Below are 25,601 nucleotides of genomic sequence, written 5' to 3'. Positions count from 1 at the left end.
CTAAGATGTAAAAAAATATCTTAAATATAATTCAATGAATTTTATTTTTGTTCACAATTGATCGTGAAATCGCGTGTCGTGTCTGTTGGCTATTTTATCTAATTTCTCAGCAATATTTGCTCAGACTCAATAGTTTTGTTGGACATCCCCTCCATTTAAGAACATATTTGCTTCAGTCAAAAAATACAACTCGCACATACATTGAGACAAAAAAGCACACAGAAATTGTAATTAAATTTCCCAGATAAATGATATTTCAAAAAAATGTATTTTGCTAAGTTGGTCGGACAGTCTTTAATAGCATAGCATTTGGCATAGTAGCCAAATAAGAATGCGATCTGTCAACCAATCCACAAAGATTTTGTCTTAAATTTTGTATTTCTAACCAAATTTCGTTTGCGGAATCGTTGCGAATTTTGGAAAAGGCTTACGATGATTCAGTTTTATCAAAAACACAAACCTACGAGTGGTACAAGACGGTCGAGAGATTGTGGAAGACTTACCTCATTCCGGCCTCTTCAACTGATAAAAATATTAATTAAGTGCAAAATATAGGGCTTAAAAATTATCAGGCAAGTGTTAAAAAGATTTGAAGAGAGCTTGACAGCTCTCGCGAATCCGTTCGAATGATTTTGGTGGATATTTTGGAGATGAAACGAGTTCTTGCTCGTCTCGTTCCAGTAAACCTGATTTTTTTTTCAAAAAGAGTACCGATTGTGATCGAGTTTAAAGCCAAAAACGCAAACAATTTCCGTGTACTTTTTTGTCACAACGTATTATACATATACTCCACATTATCTCGTGCTTGAAATATCTTTAGCCGAATTTTTAAAATAAATGTGACCTGACTACAAAGAAAACAAAATTATATCTCATGTATGTATTTTTCAAGCATTTATTTAATTCTGAAGCTATGTTATTTCACATTTAAATTATTATGGTTATACTTTTTCTAATTATTAGTATTAAATAAGTATTTTAAGCATATCTGCCATTACATATTTGTATAAGCAATGTATATGTTTAAGTGTATAAGTGTGTGTATATTCATAAATTTTTAAATAACTTATATTAGACCAGTTTTTTCTTAAGCGAGCGGCAAAAGAAGGCTCAACTCAATTAGAATTTCGCTGAAGCTAATTTTCAATAGAGGTTATAACGCAGCTATCAATATGAAAGTAATTGTTTGAAAAATTTTTACTTCATTTCAAGGCGTTTCTAATCGAGCTCACTATACTCGAAAAAAAAAACAAGTTTGTGTTGTTGTTTTACATTGCTTTGTTTTTTGGCGTGTATTCTTTTGCAACTCGCTTAGCAGATAACTATTCTTTAATTTTATATCAACTAACCTATGTATATACATATGGTATATTATGCTGCATTGCATGCTTTAATATCGTTTAAGGCATTATTCCCTAAAATGTCATAGTTATTTCGTTGCGTCTTTTAAAGCTAAAAAAGGCTTAATGCGAAGAAGTTCCTTAGCTATCCAAGCAAGTTTAATAGTTTAAAAATTTAGTACATAAATATTAAACAAATCATATTTAATGGTTAATTTAAAGAAAATTTTGTTTTTTTTTTCTTAATTTCACGAAGAGTAAATTAATCATTGCAATCCAAGGCTGAGCTCATGGCTGCAGTAAAAGCAAAATAAAGTTGCCAAGTAAGAAAAAAATATAAGTGACTATTAATATTTGTATTTTTTTATAGTTGGCATCTAAATGGCAAATTATATGAATTAAAAAAAAAACTCAAAAATATTCAAAAAACAAAAAAAAAATGCTTTTAAAAATGCTAAATTTAACAAAGTATGAATAATAAACTATTTTTAACCATTAAATATTTAAATATTAACAATATTTACTCCATACAACACTCCGTATCGGACCAAACCATTTTTTCAACAGATTGACTCATAAGTAAATAAGTAATGTCACCGCTTTTCGAAGTCAATAAGCCTAATTTAGAACTTCTGAGACTTTGATTCGAAGTCATTAAGCCTAATTTAGAACTTCGAAAGCAAATTTTTTGATTTTGGATGCTAATTTTGAAAAACATAGAAATCTTTTTCATAACTAAATCTCTCGAGAAAAGTTATTTTTTTTTTAATATCCGAAAAATGTTTTTTTTTTACCGTTGCAGTTTTTTTTATTTTTTTAAACCATACTTTAAATAAAAACGTTCCTTTTTTCTACTTACTCTTTAAAAGAAAAACGTTTTACTGCTTGACTACGGATTTTCAGACTAAATTTTAAATTATTGCATTCGTTTGGTAAAAAAGTTATTTAAATTATATTATTTAACTAAATTTGTGTATATTTTTCACATATAATAGTATCTGTGTTGCTTCACAATGTTCTTAGTCTAATAGTTATATAAGAGAGCCTCTTAATTTAGTCAATTAACAAATTATTCACACTTTTCAGAAAATTTGGTGCATGATTTATTTAAAAAGATGTCGGATGCGCCCATAAAGAATACACTTATAGACATAAGCTTCCTAAATTCATTTTAATAACGGAAAAAGTCGTATTAAAAATTGTAATAATAATATTGCTATTTTTTAGAAGCTTCATATATAATGTTTACTAACTAAAAGCACTAACAATTCTTATATTCATTAAATTTTTGTTTAAACTTTTAAACCAAATCGTTACATATGACCTTGTACATACATATTTTGTTGGTCTGCAAACTTACATACATATTTACAAGTTTATTCCAAATATGCTTGCATAGGTGAGAGTCTGACTTAAATACATGAACTTTAGCTTTAACTTATAAAATTAATTTTATTGAAATAAATACAATACTTTTCGCTATAAAATTAAATATTTAATACGCGTATGAAATATTTCGTACTTATATAAATATTTACATATGTACTTGCTTTAAACTAAAACATAACCTGTTTAGCGCTGAGTTTGTTTAATTTAATATTTACTAAAATTAAAGCCTATGTATATAATTTTATACTTTGTAAAGCCTTCACTGCTTTCTAGTTTACTTCTCGTCACTTTCACTACTCTCTATGAGCTCCGTATTGAACATGGCTCTGCAGAAATTCACCATACCACGTGAGAGTCTACCATAACAAGCTGGTTTATTCTTACGCGCTATGCATAGATAATAAAACGGTATACCAGCAACGGTAATGCCAATACCAATAATGAGATTCATCGGATCCTTGAAGCTAGGCAAGAGCACCAGGGTCAGGCAGCATATAATGAAGATTATTGGCAGTGCCAGGTGCACGCGAATAGGTCGCGGAATGTTCGGTCTGTAAGTGTAGAAACGTTAGTTATTTTCATTATAGAAAATTAATTTCAAAAGTTGCATTTACTTGGTGTGACGCATCCAGAGCATGCCCGCTATGCTGGCGACCACCGACAGCCACAACATGGCACTGAAGTAATTTATCAAAACGTAAACATTGGCAGTGAGTAGTGTCAATAACGACATGATGCACTGTGTGAATGAAAAAAAAAATCACATATTAATTATGTTGGCATATTCTACTCCCACTCCATCGCAATCTGTGTCACTTACCGAGAATATCAGTGATGGTATGGGCGTTTGTTGTTTAATGTGGAATAGTGTAAAGAATTTGGGTAGATGACCCTCTTGTGCACCCGTCGCAAAGAGACGTGCCGACGTGAAGAGCACACCGTTAACGCCACCAAATGTGCTAAGCGCTACAAATATCGGCACCATGAAGGCGAGCGGCCCGAACACGCGATTACCGAACGTGACCGCCACTGCCAATGAGCTGAGCATTTCCGTTTTCGAGACCACTACAAAGTAGGCGAGATTCACAAGCACATAAATACCGGTGACTAGGGGCATAGCAATCCAAATGGCGCGTGGGAGATTCCTAGAATGAGAATGAAAAGAAAGAACACATGAAATGTTTTAATAAAAATTCATTGTAAAATCCGTTTTTGCATCGAACTTTCAACTAACCCAACAGGTGTCTGCATATTCTGTATCTTATGTTGTCTATCTTTATCTTTTTAAGCTTTCATTAGAATTTAACACATTTTTTGACTTTGCTAACTGAACTGATAGGCAATAAGAGATTGGTATTCTGCGCAGAAGTCTCTTCCTAGTATAGAAATTTTATAGTGTTGAACAAAATATCCGAATCATAACAATTGAATTTGATTTTCGACCTAAGTTTATAAAATCTAGGTTAGTCAGACAGATTTTCACCAGTGTTAAGTCTGGAAACTTTTAATAAAAATTCTCGAGATTGTAATTCCCCGTTTTGTTTCGAGGTTCAAGCTTATCATCAGGATTGAGAATTCCACAAATATATGGGCACTACCCAATCTTCTCATATTTGATGAAGACATCTTCCAAATTGTTTTCATTTTAATGGAGAGATTCAGTTTTTTTTTGTCTAAGTTGGTGGTCCTTGATCAGATAAAATTCGAGATCAGTTCCGATTGCTTAAACCTGACTCTTGTGGGAACGTTACAGTGTAAGTCTTTGTCGGATAATTTTCCAACGTATACTCTAGTGTCTAAGTAATTCTATATACCTACAAAACCAACATAATTTACATTTAAACCTCGTCCAAGATAACTATAGCGAAGATTTTGACATTTTCTAAAACTTTTTTTTGTTATGGATATTACTTTAAATATACTGAAAAATATTTTTTATTTGTTTGATATTTTCTTTAGACGATTGCAAGTAGATAATTATGCCAGATAAATGTATACTGAGATGTGCACTTCATTTGCATATTCACTTATTTCACAGCTGATAAGCTATATCCGAGCCGGTTAAGCGGACACATAAACAGCTGTTCATTTAACAATTCACTGTTTTCTGAATTGAACTCTCATGAATTGCAAATCACAGCAATTCAACAAGTGTAAAATTGCATACATACAAATATGAATAGCAATGGTTGTAAGTTTTATGCACGCACCCTGTAGAGAAACCGAACGAATTAACTCCGAACAGTATTAGTTATAGTAGGTTTTCCTTAATTTACAATATTTTGTGCTTATAGGTGCTACTGGCTCCCAAATAATAAATTACTTTGAAAACTATCGCCTCGTTTGACCAACTATCGAGTACAACTTGTTTTCGGTTATGCAATTTATTTTCCTATATTTGTTCTAATTTTCATTCACAGTAAATAAAATTAATTTTTGAGCAACTATCCACTTTCAAAATTATAAAATCGGCGTACGACCTTGACTTTACATACATATATCATATCAATTTCCAACCAGCCAATCGACTTTATATCGAATATTTAAAATATTGGAATGAATCGTTTTTATATTTGTAAAGTATATATGACTTAAATATTCTATATACCAATCAGTTGAATAGTGTTGTTACATGTATTTGACTTTTCATCGCTTTAATAGGCCCCGTTTTTCCTACTAAGCCATCTGAAAGATTACTCCCACGTTACTTTCATTCGCAGCTACCCACATTTGAGCATTCAATATATGTAGATATGTATGCGTTTGTGTGAAATTTATGTGCATACATATTCCAGAATCAACTGGTGGGCTTTGCTTTTCAACAAACGCTGCGCCCAATGAATGAGCGCTTGACAAACACATAAAATCACTTGAACTTTCACTACAAAATAAATTGCCTTCAAGGATTGTTAAACGCTTGACTTTTACGCACACGCACACCCACATTCACTTTATATAAACACCACTCATCAGGGCATAGTGCTGCTGGAAACTTTACTTTTATGCGCAATGAAGCCACTTGAGCGTGATACAATGGAGGTGGAAACAGCGTTGCAAAGAGAGGATTGCTAAGCAAATAGGATAAAAGACCGTCGCGAATGACTTGCTAAGATATTGACCGAATGACGCAAGCAATTGATTGACACAACACTTAAGAAAATTAAAGTTTTCAGTTAAATTGAAATGTGATTTCATTCCTGGGATGTCACTGGAGTAGAGAAATCCCAGAGAAATAGTTTGGCGTGCATGCGCCGCAAATTTTGCCTATTTAAAAGTATTGAAATAAAATCGATAAACTTTAAGGGACACATCTAGTGTGAAAATTTTAAAAATCGTGTTTTTCATATTTCGATAACATACTAAAATTTTAGGTCCATATCTCAAATAATTTTTAGTTAAAGACTTCTGAATCAGGCTTGCCGCTCAATGCGCTAAGCTCCCTCAGAAGTACATTTTTAAATTATTCGGTCTGATCAATTTTTTTAGGTGTGTAATAGATGGTTTGTAACACAATTTTTTTTTTTATTAATTTTTATAATAATTATTAAAATACTTTTGTGTGCGTTGAAAGCAATTGTCGAAGCTCTTTTGTCCCTCAGATTGAGGTATCTCCAAAAAATGTGTTCTGAACGCTTTAACCAACTGTACAGGTTGTCGAAAAACGTTGATTTCTCTATTTTTGACGTATGGAAAGAAAAAAAATGTCAGGACTATACAGTGGATAACTCAACAAATCAATGTTTTAAGTGCTTAAAATGCAATTATTTCAGTCGATTTGTGAGAGCTCGCATTGTCCTGATGAAGAGTGAATCGTCTTTGGTGGTTATTTTTTCTGATTTCTTGCAAGACAACAGGCAAATGGTTGTGTGTCCTCCGAATTTACTGTTCTCGGATTTCTAGTGGTATGGTTGCGATAAGTCTAGCTTTTCCCCAAAAACAGGCAACCGTTTGCTTCGAAGTTCTTGTTGCGCGAACAACTATTGTTGTATTCCGCTCTTGAAAAGCCTATACAGTCAACTGCTGTTTACCTTCGGGTTCATACGATTAATCTTCTTCTTAATTGGCGTAGACACCGCTTACGCGATTATAGCCGAGTTAACAACAGCGCGCCAGTTGTTTTTTCTTTTCGCTACGTGGCAGCAGTTGGATATTCCAAGCGTAGCAAGGTCTTTTCCACCTGGTCCTTCCAACGGAGTGGAGGTCTTCCTCTTCCTCTACTTCCCCCGGCGGTTACTGCGTCGAATACTTACAGAGCTGGAGTGTTTTCGTCCATTCGGACAACATGACCTAGCCAGCGTAGCCGCTGTCTTTTAATTCGCTGAACTATGTCAATGTCGTCATATATCTCGTTCAGCTCCTTGTTCCATCGAATGCGATATTCGTCGTGGCCAATGCGCAAAGGACCATAAATCTTTCGCAGAATTTTTCTCTCGAAAACTCGTAACGTCGACTCATCGGTTGCTGTCATCGCCCAAGCCTCTGCACCATATAGCAGGACGGGAATTATGAGCGACTTATAAAGTTTGGTTTTTGTTCGGCGAGAGAGGACTTTGCTTCTCAATTGCCTACTCAGTCCGAAGTAGCACTTGTTGGCAAGAGTTATCCTGCGTTGGACGATTTATCACCTGTCGCAATTTCATAGACGTGCTTCGAAGCACCGACATCCTATTGCTTTAATAATAATAGTATTGACGGGGGCCTGTTTTTGAATAATTGACAAATTCCTTGGTAATCAACGTGAACAAATTTTTTTTCTGTAAAATGTCCGCGCAATATTGAATGGTGGTCCCACCAATGCCTTTAGTTGTCTCTATATCGTTCCTTCTTGCAATATTAGTTTGCTCACAGTATCAATAGTTTCCGGAACAACAACTGATTTTGGACAACCTTCACGAAATTCGTCTTGGAGTAATCTACGACCTGGAATAAATTGCCCATATCATCCGGTCTGGAGCTTTATCGCCAAAAATTTCATTAAGTTCATCGATGCATTATTCCATTTTTTGCCCGAGATGAATATTCTAAGTTACTGTAAACAACACAAATAGCGTTCGTATGTCAAAACATTCTGAGTATGTATAACATCAAAAATGTCAAACTCTAAGATAAAGTTGTGTGTGGCCAGATTGCAACACTAAGGTTGCCAAATCCCCAAATATAAAAGGCAACATATGCACTCGTATCTACCTCTACGAGATTTTAATTTCAACTTTGCTATGGTATGGCTTTTTAATTTATTTTTGGTTTTCATGTAAAGCCTGTTCTTACAAAAGATTCTTTCCTATTTCAAGTTAAGCTTGCTCTCTCTCTCTCTCTTCTTGCTCCAATTGACTTTTCTGAAAAAGAAGAGTACTTCCCTTGCATTCTTATCAGAATACCAATCTTAGTGTAAAAATTCTTAAAACATATACTTATAAATCGCTAATAGCATTGACAGACGGCAGCGTTAAACCAGATTAATTGCATTTTTCGGGATTAATTCAGGAGTTACCACAGCTAACTCCGTTGCTGAATCCAAAAATATTTCTCAAAATTTTAGGGAGTTTGTGAGATTTTCGTTGGCAACATTGTTAAAAATGGCCAATTTTCATCTATTGTGAATGAAATACAAGCAACCCTGACAGCTGTTTATCAAATTCTCAATATAATATCAATAAAACTTCTATGTTATGATGCAGTTTTAAAAATAATGTGTTGATATGCTTTTGTAATAAAAAATGGTTTGGTAAAAATTGGTCGGCTAACAACCGTAATGTTTATCTTCTATCAATTTTTATTGAAAATATTATAAAAAGGACAATGAGCTGTTTATGACAGTTTCAAACTCGCATAGCTGCCGTCTGTCACCTACAAATTTGGATCTGATTAAGTGCGCAGTTAATCCGGATTAACGCTGCCGTCTGTCAAGGCTATAGCTTCATTTTTATAACTGTAATTTTTTTTATACATATGTGAGAGGTCATAAAGTATTTAGCACACATTTTCAAAGACAAATTTCTGAAAATTTCCTTAGAGTAAACTGTTAAAAAAACTCACTTGTACGGATCCTGCAACTCCTCCGTTACGAAATTCAAATAATTCCAACCACCGAATGCAAAAAGACCCGAGTAAAAGGCGAATCCAATATTGCCCGCATCATAATTGCCCTCCCAGGCGTTTTCGAAATTCTCGAAGCGGCCCAACGCCAGATAGTAGAGACCAGCTAAAATGATCATGATCAATGCCAACAGTTTGCCGGCGGTGAAGATGTCCTGAACTTTCATCGACCATTTCACGGATAAACAGTTAATGGCAGTGAGCAAACCTGCAAATATATGTACATATGCACATGTCATTAAAAATATATTTATTCCAAATTTGCAGCCGTTAATTGCCATAAGTTTAAAGCTAAAGCAAAGCAAAAGCTCATTTGTTTACGATTGTGTGCAAAAAGTGGGCGATCGGCTGGCGTGTTGCGCGAGATAATGTTTACAAATGTAAAAGGAAGTTCATAAATAAATGTTATATGCGCGGGTGTGTGCGTGTAGGCTGTTGTTTTATTGATGGTAATTTGTTAAATATACTTCGTTTAATGTTTCGTTATCAGCGTAAACAAATCACGTGTGACGAGTATGCAAACTATATATATGTACATACGCATGTTCATATGTATTTATTTATAAATGCATTTTTGCTTCCTCCTCACTTACACAAACAAATTGCCGCTAAAATCTTTACAGCCGATTCGGGCGGTGAGCAGTCTTCGAAAAATGGTTTTGCCGCATATTGCGCGAAAGTCAACGCGACAATTGTCTGGAAGAATATGAAAAATACATACATACGAACATTAAAATTATAAAGTGACAGAAATAAAATGAATTGTAATTAAATTTGCTGCAATTCATTAACAGATGTAAGCAATTTGCGGTTTGTTATAGCTTTTTATACTAGTATACTTACATTAGGGTGCTTAAAAATTTTTGTTCGTAATTTTTTCATAACTCTTAAATGAGAAACTAACATGAACATTTAAAAAAAAATGTTTGATACACCCTCATATACATATATAAGTAGGTATATTACATACTAGGGTGGGCAAAAATTAATATTTTTTTGCTTGGTACTCTGAAAAATAAAAACTTATTTTACTTAAAATTCGCAAGAGATCTTTTTTGTAGAGCATTCAATTTCCTACAAAATCTATGAAACGAGATATTTCTTTTTTTAAGTTGGAAGCGATATTTGGTTTTTCATTCTAAAAATGAAAAAATAGGAAACTGTCAAGCGAAGAACTTTCCCGTTATAATTAAAAGCTAATACTTGGAGAGACTTTCTTATTGATGTGTAAAGACCTAGTCTTCTGATTCCAAGCGAAAAAATATTGGATTTCTGAACCCACCCTAATGTATATAATATATACATATATTGGGTGACAAATCATGCATATTTTAGTTTAATGTAATTGTAAAATAGAATTTATAGTCATACATAAATATACGCAAATACATAGTATTAAGAATATCACTACATACTCAATAAAACTCAAGTACTCAATAACAGTGTGCGAGTCCACAGGGGTTTTCAATTTCGACTGATCGTTACAGAATATTCCATCTACATATTTAATATTATATTATTAATGTCAAAACAAGAAAAAACTGTAAAATGGGCTGTCCGAAGCGGTTTAAAAAGATCTTTAACTTGAATTGGATCTTGATATGTAAGTTTATATGGCAGATACATATATGCTACAGTGGTCTGATCTCAACAAAGTAGGCGGCGATTGTAGCGTGGCCTTGGGCAATAATCTATGCTAAATAAAGATATCTTGAGAAATAAAAAAGTTTCCCTGCAAAGACTTGGCCTCGGTCCGACAACTAATCGATTTCTTAGGAAGTATTTCAGATCGATTTTTCAAAAACTGAGGGACTAATTCGTGTATATATAGACCGAATCGAATCATTTAGTTCCGCTGAACCTTAAATACATATATACTTTATGAGGTCCCGGACAATTCCTTGTGGGACCGATACCATTCTATGATTATGCTTTTTTTCATTCTCATTATCAACCCATCAATAGTGCATCCCCCTGTATTTTTTTATGTTCGAACATGGCCAGTTTTGAAAAAATTATGTATTTATTCACGATGTGAGTTCATAATAAGTAAATATAGTTTTAGAATCAAATCGAAATTATTGATACTTGTTACACTATTAGCATATTTTTATTTATAATTTCCTAGTAGTTCCCATTAATCAATGATTCATCGTTTAAAGCGTGCAAATAACAATAACACATCTGTATGTATGTACATATACGCACGAACACATGTATTTTGATGTATGTTATTACAAAAACATAATAATATACATATGTACATATGTATGTACATATACATATACATATATGCGCATAACTTATGCATGTATGTACATATGTATGCATATGTATAATTAGGCTTTATGAAGTGTATAGTAAGCTGCATTGCTTATTAAAAATAAGTAATTTATGTCACCTTGCCTATTTAGCTCGCTCAACTTGACCTACTCCATGGAAAATATGAAAGTAAGCAGAAATTTTTAATTTAACAATTAACTTGAATGCCAGAAATTATTTTGAAAAGCTGAAAATTGATGGTTATTTCAAATTTTCAAATATTAATACATATATAAATTGAAAATAATACGGGTCAATTATATTTTTTTTTTTTGGAAAATAAGTTTAAGAAAACAAGTTAATTTTTTTAGAACTTTTTTTCGCGTAATTTTGTCATAAAAAAAAACTCCCTACTTAATTCGATTCATTATTTATACAGTTTCTTGATAGCATTTTTGTTTATTTACACACGTGTATAATTTACTTACATGCATACATTCACATAAAAATATGTACATGCCTACAAAACTCACCTGTGTTGTTGGTCTAATGATCAACAAAGCTATCCATAATCTCAAAAAGCCGACTAGCGGTCCAAATGCCACCAACAAATATGCATAATCGCCACCCGAACGTGTGATGCTCGTACCCAACTCAGCATAGCAAAGTGCGCCGATCGTCGAGAGTGTGCCGCAAGCAGCCCAAATGAGCAGAGACGAGCCCACCGATCTGAAAAGTTAAACACGAAATAAATATAAATAAATAAATAACTAAGGAATTTGAATTTGTTGGTACACAACACAATTATCAACGTCTAGACACGTCAAAGTAAATGTTACGTATACGCACGGGTATTCCTCGAAATTTGCCGTTGCCGCGAATTAAAAGTTTGCTCTACTATAGTTTGGACCGTTGCAAATTACAAGTTTTCGTTGAAAGAGTTGCTTTAAATTATGCGCGTAATTAAAGGCTGCGCAGTGACAAATGAGTGGTTGGCGATTTTCTCTTGGAACTCGTTGGCAAAATGTTTGCCTTTTATGTTTAAAATTGACAAACTTGTTCAAACACAAATCAAAATGCTAACATGTTTGGATGTATGTACATGTGTTTGCGTTTGATTGGCATTTGCCGAGGTAGTGTTTAGTATTATGCAACGTAAGATTCATTATATATTTATATCATTTAAAGGAATTTAAAATTTGTATGTTAATATTTATTAGCAATCATTGCTACTTCTTTATAAATATTAATGCAAGTTAAAATTTTAAATTATTTTTTATTAAAAACTATTACAAGTGTTCAGAATTAGATCTTAACTCGTTGTCATTTTAAATGAATATTTTTCTCAATCCACTAATTGATTTAATTTAGTGAATATAATTTGTTAATGAAAGGTATACACACGAGTGGTTTAATAAATACTAATACGAGTAATTACACAGCTTTCTAGAGATGCTGGAGGAACCACACACTAAACACCGGCCATCGAATGTCAAGAAAGTAACCCTCCTACGAAGTGTTTTGTGAAATGAAAATAAATGATAATACACACATTTCTTGTATATCTGCAATTCTCCAATTAAACTAATTGATACATTTTCAAAGAAGTAATGTTAGCGCACGCCTACACATCTTACTCTCTAATTGTAAAGACATGTACATACATACAAATGTATGTAATATATGCTTTCTACAGAATGATTCGTTCCAGAAACTATAATAGCAATATATTTCAATGTTTTCGTATTGAACAATTTGCGATAATTAAAAAAAGCTGGGAATTAGTTGTTTGAATAGTAATTTAAATATGTATATCTCTGACACATACGTATATATGTATGTATATGAATGTCTTCATATATGCAAATTGCAGAATACACATTTTCAATACACAAATTGTGATGTGTGTTCTCACACATTGGAGATATTAATTATACGTCTTTTCTTTAATAGGAATTTCTTTAACTTTTACAAATAAATTAATTCATGACTTTTTAGAGGAATTTTCATGCTACTTACTTAATTAGACTTTCTAGTAATTATATAAATACAAAACAGTATCAATTTTGAATCCAGCAAATTTACGCAATAAAGCGAAAGATTTCCATTTAACAATGAATCAAGTTTCGGTCGACATACAATTTTAAGGTGTTCCATGGGTTTCGTCCAACAAAAAATATTGTTTATTTTCTTTTTATATTTTTTCAAATAAAAGATTTAATATTTATTCAAATAATACTCACAAATATTTCCAATTTTTTTATTTAATTAAATATTTTTACATACTTTTTATTATTCCAATAGTACATAAGTATTTTACAAAGATTTTGTGAAATTTTCAAAGAAAAAAATTTAAAATTCCGCTATTTCGACGTCACGTCCGGCAATTCCGCGAAAAAAGTGTGGCTACGCGTTGACAACAGGACTTCTTATAAGATCATAAAAAAAAATCGTCCTTTAGTTAAGACCATAAACTAGGTATTGGACGAAGGAAATACAAAAAAACAAACAAAATTTTGGAAGATGTTTTTACAAAAGAATGCAAAAACTTCTACAATATTTTTTTAATAATTGTAATTTAACTAAAAAATCCTTCGTTCAAGACTATGTATATGGTTAAATCATTAAATGAAATCTTGACAGTTTCGAGAAAAACGCGTTTAAAGTTCTAAGTGAATATATACATAGCTGTCCTCAAACACGCAAGCTTCCAATGCGTATCTTGACAATTTAGAACAATATTCTAGTGATGTTATTTAATTAAATAAGACAATATTTTTATAAGATGTGAAATCCATGTAATCCCTTATGGAAACCCAACGAGGAAAATAAGTACAATACAGGAAATTAAATTCATCAATAACCCTGACTCTCCACTCAACAGTTTGTAGCCTTTTAAGAGTCGCATACCTATATTCCTAGAAAATACAATAGATACCTTAGACTTCAAAGTTATGATAAGAATCTGAAAACGTTAACATTTTTCTCAGACGAAACACATTTTCAGAGTAACACTAATTCTAAAGTAAAGCATTAAAGCCTAAGGTAAACCTAAGGGACGCGTTTTGACACAGTTTTTGAACTTGCAATATTCTGGATGTGAAAGATTGATATTTACAAGCATGCGGTATTAAATTACTATTAAATTACTATTATTAACACACCTAATGTGACTATCCCAAAAAAAGGTGATTTAAAAAAAAATATTTTAAAGGCAACCACTGCATTAAATGTTTAAAAACTTTGAGATTATATTTACATATATATAATTAATGAACATTAACTAATAATTTCACAAAAAAAAACTAATTTTTGCCATTAATTCGCTACTTTCCAAAATTCTAAGAAATGCCTCCACTGCTGCAGTGATTGCGTACTTCATAATGCTTAAATACAAAAAAAAATTAATCTTTAAGATTCTTTAAAATAATTAAAATTTAACAGAAAGGAAAAAAGTTGTAATTACCACCAAAATTAAATTTTTCATGCAATCAAAAAAGTAGTGAGTCTTTGAACAGAGAAAAATTTACAAAATAAGCTGAACTAAGAAAACACGTTAACTTCGGTTGAACCGAAGCTCTAATACCTTTCACGCATATAAAAGATTCCTTACCAGAACTGTGATCGGATCGTTTGTGGGGTACAAATATGCTATTGTGACTCGATCTGAAGAATTTTTTCGAAGTTCGCACCGTTGCTTTGGACAATAGCCATGCAAAATGTGAAGATATCTCGTCAAATGAAAAGTTTTCTATGCAAGCACTTGATTCCAATCATTCTATAGTGATTCGAAACCAGCTGTTCCTCCAATGAGCAACTACTTGGGTAGAAAAAGACGTGTGCCAAATTTCAGATCGATATTTGAAAAACCATATACAGACAGCCGAACATGGCTAAATCGACTCAGTTCGTAAACAAGATCATTAAAATAAATTAATTGAACTAATTTACTTAGCTGAGCGATTACGCTTTAAAAGGCTTTAACTCAAAAAGTATTTGAGATATTAATTTAAAATTTTAGTACGTTATTTTGAAAGGCATAGGCCATCAAAATATGCAAAAACAATAAAAATGAAGTTTTTAGCAATCACACTAGGCCTTTGAGCTAATAGTTTTCGCTTCTACTTATAGCGAATTATCGCTTTAAGTAACACCATCACCATAAAATCAACTTCCGTACTTACTGTCTAATACGAGTTCGTATTTTATAGCCACGCACAAATTATTAACACCATCAATAAACATAATGAGTTGTAAATAAAGCAACTGTTCAAATATAGATTTTCGTTTCAGAAGTTAAAATAAGAGAACTCTTATTAAATTTCTTGTTATAATTCTCTTTCAAAGCAAAAATTACAACTACACACAATCATATAAATGAAAAAATAATAATGAAATATAATAACGGTGGGAATTCAAGCTACTTACTCTGTATAGTTGAAGACACCTGTTGGCGCTATAAATATTCCGGAACCGATAATAGTGCCCACAATGATAGCCACACCGTTCATTAGCGTCAGTTTGCGTTTCAATACGATTTTATCGCCGTCGTCAGATTCAGGCATTGCCGCCGTGCCATTTCCATGGCCGTTAAGCGTGGCAGCGGCGTCGGTGGCGGCTGCGCTACCATTGCTTGCAACAGGTGGCGAATTATGCACTAAACTTGTGGTAACACCATTGGCATAACGTTCTGTCATTTTAACGTATTTTTTAATTTAATGAATTTGATGTTTTCTTTTATAAATGCTGTAAATGCTAGTTCTTACGCTTATCTTGTACTTTTTCACGAATGTTTTGGAATATTTTTGTGTCAAATGAAGCCGATTTATGTAAACACTTTTAAATTGTTTAGTCGCTTTTTGTGTGGATTACTATTGTTTAAGTATTCATTTAAATTTTTAAATGATTTTTTCGTAATAAAATCACGTTTTAGCAATTATTTATTTTTATGTTTGTATAAAATTTTCGAATATTTGTTAGTTGTGTAACCTTACAACCGTTCAGCTGGAGCTCGCATCAAGAACTGAACTAATGGACAACTACCGCTTTCGGTTTTACCGTGTGTGAAAAGAAAATTTATAATTCAACTGTCAAATATTCGTTGGAAAATGAGACAGCTCATTCTCACACATGCATATGCACTTGCAACACAAACCCCGTAGGAAAAACTTCACTTCAATTTTATTTAATTTTTTCAAAAATTCAAAATGCATTGTTTCGAGCTAATTTAACCGCAAACAAAATAATTAATTTATTATGTATAAAATTTATTATTTATATAATTAATGTAGGTTGGAACATACATAAATACACAACAATTATTATTGCCTTAATGTGTAGAGTTCGGTCTCATTGCGGTTTCCGCGACTTCAGCATTTCCCACATTCATTATATATATGCACATGTGTATCATACGTAAGTTTGTGTGTGTGTGCATGTGTAGTTTGTAAACACACAAAATGTTTAGCATTAATTTTTGCGAGCGATTTTTGCGTTGCCGTGCAAATTTTCTCACTTTAACACTGCGCATGCATGATAAAAAAATATCACAGCATTAGGGTGGTTGCTATAAAAGTGAGTAACAGTTTTATTTTATTATTATACTTAAAATTAGGAAAAAATTCCTAATGGTAACTGACGGAAAATGAGAGGGAAACCAGTAATCTACCTTAATATCAAAACCGAGACTGAACAGTGTTCTTCGCTAAGAGGAAAAATATCAATAAAGCTCCCGAAACTACTATTCAAAAAGATTTTTAACTAAATACGAATAGCTTTTTACTAACTAGTAGCAGTGGTCTACCTCTATCAACACTTCAAATATTAACATAGGTACACTACTTATCAGCAGACAGCCAAAACCTCATCCTGTAGTGTTTTTCTTACAAACAACGCTATTTTTTAATTGGAATGCATATCTTATCTTAACTTAAAATCCTTGGACTTATCATATTATCACTCAACCCTAATTGAATGTGAATCTGCATGTGTACATATGTACATATATATTGACATGTATGTTTGTATAAATATGCTGTTCTAATGTGATTAGCATTGCAAAAAGAGCGACAATCAGGCCTGTCAAACCAATAACCAACCAATAGTTCGATCCGAATTCAAAGTCATTGTCTGCTGTCACAAAGCATTTTAATCTCACTCACCGGCAGTCATTATTGTATCCACGATACACCTGTTGAGTAGCATAGAATGGGATGAAAATGTGTGAAATGTGTATGTACATACATATGAATGTATGTATACAAAAAAAAATATCTCGTTGCTGCTGGAGAGTTTCCTACAAAGCAAGAAAAATCTGTTCAAATTATGTCCAGATATTATAGAAAATATATTTTTACAAATTTTAGTCGCGTAAAATCGGGATTTCACGAGACATGAACACTTTAACTGAAATTCGTTCGAAGACATTAACTCTGTTGACTGTCAGAATGCCCAAATGTTGTGATCATTTCGATTATTACTTATAAACTTGACAGTTGAAGGTTAAAAATAGCATTATAAGGAACGAAATAGAATCTCTTCAGGTTAAGGGGTTACATGGGTATACGAATTTCAAAAAATCGTTTTTTTTTTCTTATTAAATTCCAGAAAACTTATAGAATATTGTACTCAATTTTCAAGTTGATTCGAGTAATAGTTTCGGAGATACAGCCTTGAGAACTTGTGCGCTCGAGGCGAGCTAAGCCAAGTGCGCCGCCTTTAAACGCGTTTTTCTCGAAACTGTGTTTTTGAAGTCGGTCGGCATGACAACACAATTCTTTGCGATACAATTTTTAAAGACTTGAACGAGGGATTTTTTTCGATTATAACTATTTGAAAAAAATGTCGCGAAATTTTCATTGAAATTTTTATATTTTTGCAAAAATGTCTGCCAAAAATCCAATATTCAGTTTTTTTTCCTTTGTCCAAGTTCTAAGTCAAAGTTTTAACTAAAACACGCAATTTTTCACTTTAGATGATTCTGTAAGGAGTTTTCCTGCCAACGCGGGCGTATCTTTTCCGAGCGTTCACCGGAAATGGCGTCCTAATACCGAGTTTAAACATTTTTTTCCAAAAATTTCAGAATTTCTTTGTTAATAGTGTATGTTTGTAACAATAAAAAATTTTATAAAATCATTTATTTTTTATATGAGAAAATAATTGTTGAAAAAATACAGTTTTTTATCCAAGGAAACCCATGTAACCCCTTAAGGAACATTTTTGGAACAAAATACGAGTTTTTGAAAATTCATTTGTACATACATACATATTTCTGTATTTTGAGTGAGAAAATTAAAACGTTGTGCTGTCCAGCAATTTAGATTTATGTATTCCTTATCTAAAAGTAAACGTAGTTGCTTTTTAAATACTAAACACCCAAAAAAATGCTAAAATGAAGATAGCACCGTTTTTTGTCTAATTTAGTAGTTATAAAAAGACAGAAATATACTTATTTAAGATTAACGCTGGTAAAAATGTTAAAATCCTAATTCTAAATAGTGGCTATTAAACTCTGCCTACGACGAATATGCAAAACACTTTTCGTTATAATTTAAGAATTTTAATTTTTTTTATATGTATTTGACAAATCTTCGCAATTATTGGTGCTATGAAATATCAAGAAAAACCCTTCAGCTGATCAGATAAATATTTTTTTTATTATTTCAATTAAAATATTAATATTTAATATTAATTTTATCATTAAGTTTTAATTATTTTTTTAACGAAGAAAAACATTTCTTGCATCTGGTCACCTTAAAGATTGCATGTGCTTTAAAATAACATAACAATGCCTTTAGATATGTATGTATGCTTTGTTGTATTGGCCACACATATGTACACGGCAATGGTTATATTGCTACCTGGTGTTGCGTTTCCATGCAATATAAAGCAAAATTTCATCAGCCAATACAAAATAATTCTTCTGTTTACATTTCAACTCGATAAAATATTTTCAATATTCACGTTTTTTGCTGAAGTTCCCCCCATTAAGTGTACATTAGGCAACCGCACTACGCGAATGCATTTCACGAAAATGGTGTATCAGTTGCATTGCTGGCACATGGTGCCCGTTCGGCGCTGTGATAACTGAGCATTCTACAAGCGAGCTCGAATAAGCGCACGTTTTGCATTTTGCATTCGCGAAAAAAGCATTTTTACTAAAAATATGCAATAGAATTTCTTGAATTTCTGAACTTTTTTAGAATTTAAGTGTTGCTTACAAGTGGTTTCGTGTTTGCAAATACATATGTATGTATGTATGTACAGATGTAACGTGGTAAGAGCTTACATACATACAAGTATGTAAGTTGTGTGTTCTTTTATTACATTTCTCCTTTAATTATTGTGCTTTCTGTAAATTTCCCACAGAATATTAAGTGAATTTTTTATCATTGAGCAGACACATTTTACAATCACTGACGATAATTGCCGCACTAAATTTATCTAAATTGCCGCTCCCAAAACCGCCACAATCGGTAAACGCGCTCCAACTGAACAGACTGACTGCCATTGACTCTGCCATGTGTGCCGTGCCGACACCGAAAACTGGTGGTGTGCGTGCCGTGTTCTCTTTTGGCGCTTTCACGCAATGTCATCACACCGTTTGCATTCAACCCCAACGTAAAGTCATAGCTGAGCGGGTGCGAAGACCATTTCAGTTTTTTTTACTCATTTCACCCTGATATGCGCTCTTGCAATATATATATGTATTTATCGTTATTTTTGCAAAAAGAGCGTAAAGCTTCTTCAAACCCACCCGTGTTGATTGCATGATGCAGGAGAAAGGGAAATATACATTTACAGACATGTATGTATATATGTATGTATATGTACTATATACATATTTCTGTAAGTTAGTATTATTGGAGAGTTACATTTTGTATGTACATACATATGTATGTATGTATGCATATCCGTACATTTAACTGGTTAGTGTTGATTCGTATTTCAAGTTCATTGCCTGGCGAATTTCACGTGTTCACTAATCTCTGCCAGCCTTTGATTGAGTGCTTCCATATGAGATACTTAAGCAAATTAATATGACAATACTTAATTTATAACAATTATTAACAAGACTGAAGTGTTTGAGATTCAATAATAATAGGCTTAATTTAATATGCCCTGCTTCTGTATGGGAAACTCCAATAAAGTGGGTGCATGCGAAATTGTGAACATTTAGAGTCTTACAAAGCAGCAACTGCGCTCCGAAGTCCAAGTTTTTTTTTAAACAAGAAAAACAGTTAACTTCGATTGCACCAAAGTTGCAATAAAAAAGTTTCCATGCAAAAAAATTATTATGATCGTATACGCTACCGTCGTCCCAGCTGAACAATTTGTTCGTGAATTCTACTGTGGGCTTAATCCGAGCCAAATTTCCTAAAGGTATCACGTTTATCAAAAAAGTTTTCCATACAAAAGCTTAATTTCAATCGTTCGGTTTGTATGACAGCTATATGCTATAGTAGTCCGATCGGAACAATTTGTTCGCAAATTATATCGTTGTCTTGGACAATAATCCATTCCAAATTTCATGAAGATATCACGTCTTTCATAAAAGTTTTTCATACAAGAGCTTGATTTCCATCCTCCAGTTTGTATGGCAGCTATATGCTATAGGGATCCGATCTGAACAATTTGTTTGGAGATTGTACAGTTGCCTTGGGCAATAAGCTGTGCTAAATTTCGTAATTATATCTTGACAAATAAAAGAGTTTCCCGTACAAGCCCTTGATTCCACTCGTTCAGTTTATATGAGAGCCTTATGTTATAGTGGTCCGATATCGGCGGTTCAAACAATTGAGCACCTGCTTATGGAGAAAAGTACGTGTGAAAAATTCCAGATCGATATCTCAAAAACTGAGGAACTATTCTGGTTATAATGAAGAGCCTCAGAAGTCTTCAAACACCTACGAACTAATCTTTGATTTTTATGCGAAGCTTTTTCACTTTTCACACTCTAAGCAGAAAAGCAAGTGTTTTTAGATTTCAATATTTCTGAAAAATATTTTTTTCAGAGTACTAAACAGTGAAAAATATTTTCTGGTCACCTAAAATTGGCGCACACTCATTGTAAGTGCTTTCGTACTCACTGTGGATACGAACTCACGCTCACATACATACATATGTATGTAAGTGCGTATGTATTTGCAATTGGGTCACTTAATTGTGCCGGCAAATTTGCTATTTTTAATTCGCCCCAATTATAAATATATTTGCAGGTTAGGTTTCTGCATTTCCAAACAAAGCAATTCACATTCAATTTCAATTACTTTCATTTAATTTCCCACTGCTGAGCGTTTCCTGCATAGCGTTTAGAAAAATCAAAACAAAACCACCGACCGCTACATGCCGCTACAATCACGCATTGAACATGGCGGCAATGGCTAAACGTCAAACAGCATGGGAGTGTTCACTATGGCACAGCAGAACATTGCTCATTGCCGGTCACCAGCTGGCGTGCGCTGAGCGCCGGTTGAAACTAAAGCTAAAATATCAGTCGAAAGTAAAAAGTTGCGGATAATAACGGAACAGTCACAGTGAAACGCAACACTGAATGCCACCTCGCGCGGTATGTTCACAGTTTAGTCGCCACTGCCGGCTGCCGGCGTAGAAACTAATCCGATTGTTCGCAACTACGATTTCCTGCTACCAAGTGCAAACTACTTAATGCAAAAGGGTCACTCACAGTCATATTGAAAACGGTATCAAAAGCAGCGGTATTCAGATGCGAGGAAATTGTGAATTTCAATGGTCGCATTTCGATCGAAAACTGCACGCATGGTGGAATACAACAGTGTGTCGCCGGCGCACAATGGATATTTTAGGTGCGACTGTAGTGGCTGAATTGCTTTTGTTTCAAAATGGCTTACGAAGCATTACAATTTCGTTTTCAAAATTTATTATCTCCATTTATTTGTAAACTGTCAACCGTTTGCCGGAAATCGACAGCTCCCTAACAGCCGGCATTCACGCTTAACGGCGCGTCGTTGGTTCGTTAACTCGCCGTTTGGGTGCCCTGTGTGGCGCAAGCAACCTTGCGACTTCAAAGAATATCAAAACATTTTGAATTCTGATTCCCAAACAGCAGGCGCACAGCAAGGCCACGCAAGCGAAACGCAATGCAGCACTATTGCGAATAGTACACTCACCAAACACATCAGCGCCGCCGCCAACCCCAGCTGTCATCTCATTCTCGCACACACAAAGTGCGCATTGTAGGCGGCATCTGGTAAATCAAAGCGGCCATTGTTTACTACAGACACTGCGGCATAGCAACACACACGCACGTCTCATGACTAAGCACATTTACGCGCGTTGTGGCTGAAGAAACTTGCCTAGCGCGCGGGCGTTGGTTTGCTTGCGTGGCGCGGCTGTTTGCCTGGGAAAAAATTTCGCTGACGTGCCTAAAAGTATGGAATTGCGATTTCAGGCATCTCGGTAATGTGCGGAATTCGTATTGGAAATTCGGTTGGACTTCTTGGACGTGCTCACGCGCATGTTTTGGCCAGATCTACCCGCTACGAAAGCAACGAACGCCGACTGTGCAAGCGACGAAGCAGCCGCCGCTGCCATTTTCATTCGTTCGTGCGTTTATGCCGCTGGCCTATCGATTCGCTTGGCAATCAGCTCGATATCTGTTTTTGGCGCTAAATGTCGTTCGATGAGCGGCAGGGCGACAGTTGGCATTCGTTGCCTTCTAAACTCGCTGGAAACCTGGTATAAATAGAGCTCGATGACTGTTGTATTATCGAGAAATGCACGGCAATCGGCATCGTGCATGCAGGCGAGCGAGCGAGCAAGTTCGCTTCTTCTTTCCATGCGCACAAACACATCGATTGAAATTAATAAAAACGATTGCGATGAATGCTTCAAGGGCGGAAGGGAGGGGCGCAGGGGCTTTGTGCGACTTTGTAGTTGTAATTTAGATAATTAGGTGGGCAATTATCGAAAAACGTAAATTTTGAATTTTTACTACGCAAATGAAATGCCGAAAAATGCCAAGAAATCGCAAATTTAATTTTCGCTTGACACACATATGTACATACAATTTATATTTATAAACTTCGCTTTAGAAGAGACTAGCAAAATGTAAAAACGCAATCCAAGAATTTTATAATTTTAAATCCAATATTAATATTCTGCACATTAAATTAATTTTTATTTACGTTTTCTTATTTTTATTTGCAGCAATACCGCGAGCTTGTTCGCGTACATAGTTAGCAGTGACACATCATCTACCGCTAGTGTTGCGCGCGACATCTGTTGGCAAAAATAACACATGTGTATCGCAGCCAAGTTTGCGCATCAAATGCCAATTTCCTCATTTCCTTCTTTTCCATAAAACCTTCGTAAGGTTAAGTTGTATTTTCATTGCGCTCCGCAGGAAAATTTTATAAGTCCTTGAAAAATGAGTGAAACTCTGCAATTGCGCGGTACCCTTGTTGGCCACACCGGCTGGGTAACACAAATCGCCACCAACCCAAAGGATCCCGACACCATCATCTCGGCTTCTCGTGGTAAGTGTCATTCTAGGTTAGGTTGTGCTAATTGGAAATTAATCCAAATTATTTTCTGCCATCACTCAGTTGATCATTGCATTTGTTTAATGCTTATAACCACTATGTTGTCTAATTGCAGATAAGACCCTTATCGTCTGGAAATTGACCCGCGATGAGGACACCAACTACGGTTTCCCACAAAAGCGTTTGTACGGACACTCGCACTTCATCAGCGATGTTGTGCTCTCATCCGATGGTAACTACGCTCTGTCTGGCTCATGGGACAAGACTTTGCGTTTGTGGGATTTGGCTGCTGGCAAGACCACCCGTCGTTTTGAAGATCACACCAAGGTGGGGCGAAATGTCACAATTTTAAGTCACAACTTTTGTGTAGCATAGTAGTTGATAGGGCTTAACTTTTTATGGAAAAAAATTCTAAAATTGAAAATGCACTAAGTGCAGGCAAAATTGCTAGGAGTATAGGTGGTGCTTATTTAGGGCCTTGTGCAAACAATTTGACAAAGTTTGAGGTTAGATCAGCTAGTCTAGCAAAGTAATTTGATAGGTCAAGCATCACCTAAATATGTATAAAAATACGTGCCTATGCGAGGCAGAATTCTGGTTGAGTGTCGTGGAGCACCTTCTCGGATAATCTTCACCGCAACAGCAAGGCGGTAAATTGTAAGTCTCGAGTGGTAATATTTTTCTTAGTAATGGTTTTTGGTTCATAGTTTATTGTATATTTATATAATTTCGTTTCTTTTATAAAAATACTAATATTTCTTATTTTAATCCATAGGATGTGCTCTCCGTAGCTTTCTCCGCTGACAATCGTCAAATTGTCTCCGGCTCTCGGGACAAGACCATCAAGTTGTGGAACACTTTGGCCGAGTGCAAGTTCACCATCCAGGAAGATGGTCACAGCGATTGGGTATCTTGCGTACGTTTCTCGCCAAACCACTCCAACCCAATCATCGTGTCTTGCGGTTGGGATCGCACCGTCAAAGTCTGGAACTTGGCTAACTGCAAGTTGAAGAACAACCACCACGGCCACAATGGCTACTTGAACACCGTAACTGTCTCACCCGACGGTTCGCTCTGCACCTCCGGTGGCAAGGACTCCAAGGCCTTGTTGTGGGATCTTAATGACGGCAAGAACTTGTATACTTTGGAACACAATGACATCATCAATGCTTTGTGCTTCTCACCCAACCGTTACTGGTTGTGCGTCGCCTATGGTCCATCCATCAAGATCTGGGATTTGGCATGCAAGAAGACCGTTGAGGAGCTCCGCCCCGAAGTTGTGTCGACCAGCTCCAAGGCCGATCCACCACAATGTTTGTCGTTGGCTTGGTCCACTGACGGCCAGACTTTGTTCGCTGGCTACTCTGACAAGACCATTCGCGTATGGCAAGTATCCGTCTCTGCTCATTAAGCTCATGCTTGTGTAGCAGTTAAGGACGCTTAATTGCAGTGGCATTATTTTTTTTTAATTACAAATTTCGTACGTACTGAAAATAGTGTTGCCCATACTGTTTGGGCATTCAAGTTAGAAATGTATGCGAAAAGAAAAATGTGTACTGTATTTAAAATGTTAATTCATTGAGCGCTGATTTGTTTATTATATAAGCAAATAAATAACAAGGAAATGTCAAAAAATCTAAAAAAAAAATTAAAATTGTATATTTTGTATTAATTTAGTGGTATTTTAGTTTAAGACGTGATTATATAGTAAATATAGGGTTATTTATATAATAATTAGGTGTTTTTCTTCACTCAGTGTTTGTTTTGTGTCTGAATTTGTTGTTGGCTTAGTTGTGTGAATTTTTCATTGTCCTTTTCCTTGTGTGCGGCGCTTTTGCGGTTTGCGCGCCTAGTGTAAATTGCTTAGTTGGCATTTCTGCTTCACATCCAGCTGAGCTGGCAAAACATTGCATACTTTCAGGCGCGCCATGCACATTTATTTTTGCGCGGACACTTTCTGCTGCACTTTGCGCGCCTGGTAGAAATGGGCAGT

General features: G+C 34.5%; 2 protein-coding genes across 12 annotated transcripts; one reads left to right on the top strand and one right to left on the bottom strand.

Moving 5' to 3' along the window:
• Positions 1 to 2,290: 2,290 nt before the first annotated feature.
• Positions 2,291 to 21,458, bottom strand: LOC120767432 (large neutral amino acids transporter small subunit 1). Of its 10 annotated transcripts, none has more exons than XM_040093485.1 (8): positions 21,356 to 21,458; positions 15,516 to 16,132; positions 11,621 to 11,816; positions 9,419 to 9,521; positions 8,766 to 9,033; positions 3,550 to 3,874; positions 3,344 to 3,468; positions 2,291 to 3,280 (listed from the first exon to the last, which is right to left on the bottom strand). In XM_040093485.1, the coding sequence occupies exons 2-8, from the start codon at positions 15,782 to 15,784 to the stop codon at positions 3,004 to 3,006; spliced, it is 1,563 nt and encodes a 520-aa protein (XP_039949419.1). In that variant the 5' UTR covers positions 15,785 to 16,132; positions 21,356 to 21,458; the 3' UTR covers positions 2,291 to 3,003. The 10 variants fall into 10 exon arrangements, with proteins under 10 accessions (XP_039949419.1, XP_039949421.1, XP_039949423.1 ...); XM_040093487.1 differs by having other exon boundaries at positions 15,516 to 15,958; XM_040093489.1 differs by lacking the exon at positions 21,356 to 21,458 and adding an exon at positions 21,176 to 21,192 and having other exon boundaries at positions 15,516 to 15,958.
• A 1,952-nt stretch (positions 21,459 to 23,410) lies between these two features.
• On the top strand, positions 23,411 to 25,359 carry LOC120767436 (guanine nucleotide-binding protein subunit beta-like protein). Of its 2 annotated transcripts, none has more exons than XR_005704699.1 (3): positions 23,411 to 23,602; positions 23,724 to 24,265; positions 24,384 to 24,476. XR_005704699.1 is itself a non-coding variant. In XM_040093499.1 (3 exons), the coding sequence occupies exons 1-3, from the start codon at positions 23,494 to 23,496 to the stop codon at positions 25,017 to 25,019; spliced, it is 957 nt and encodes a 318-aa protein (XP_039949433.1). In that variant the 5' UTR covers positions 23,412 to 23,493; the 3' UTR covers positions 25,020 to 25,359. The 2 variants fall into 2 exon arrangements, 1 of the variants encoding a protein (XP_039949433.1); XM_040093499.1 differs by having other exon boundaries at positions 23,412 to 23,602; positions 23,724 to 23,935; positions 24,384 to 25,359.
• Positions 25,360 to 25,601: the final 242 nt, after the last annotated feature.

The sequence above is a fragment of the Bactrocera tryoni genome, chromosome 2, assembly GCF_016617805.1.
Source record: "Bactrocera tryoni isolate S06 chromosome 2, CSIRO_BtryS06_freeze2, whole genome shotgun sequence".
Taxonomy (NCBI): domain Eukaryota; kingdom Metazoa; phylum Arthropoda; class Insecta; order Diptera; family Tephritidae; genus Bactrocera; species Bactrocera tryoni.
Note: the sequence above shows the minus strand (reverse complement) of the source record. Positions and strands in the feature narration are given on the sequence as shown.

Bases quoted from the DNA above. Each gene is read 5' to 3' on its own strand.
- LOC120767432 (XM_040093485.1), bottom strand. From the start codon at position 15,784: ATGACAGAACGTTATGCCAATGGTGTTACCACAAGTTTAGTGCATAAT. The intron at 3,875-8,765 runs GTGAGTTTTTTT...TTCTCATTCTAG, and splicing joins GAGTTGCAGGATCCGTACAA to GAATCTCCCACGCGCCATTT. The intron at 3,469-3,549 runs GTAAGTGACACA...TCATTCACACAG, and splicing joins TACCATCACTGATATTCTCG to TGCATCATGTCGTTATTGAC.
- LOC120767436 (XM_040093499.1), top strand. From the start codon at position 23,494: ATGAGTGAAACTCTGCAATTGCGCGGTACCCTTGTTGGCCACACCGGC. The intron at 23,603-23,723 runs GTAAGTGTCATT...GTCTAATTGCAG, and splicing joins CATCATCTCGGCTTCTCGTG to ATAAGACCCTTATCGTCTGG. The intron at 23,936-24,383 runs GTGGGGCGAAAT...TTTAATCCATAG, and splicing joins GTTTTGAAGATCACACCAAG to GATGTGCTCTCCGTAGCTTT.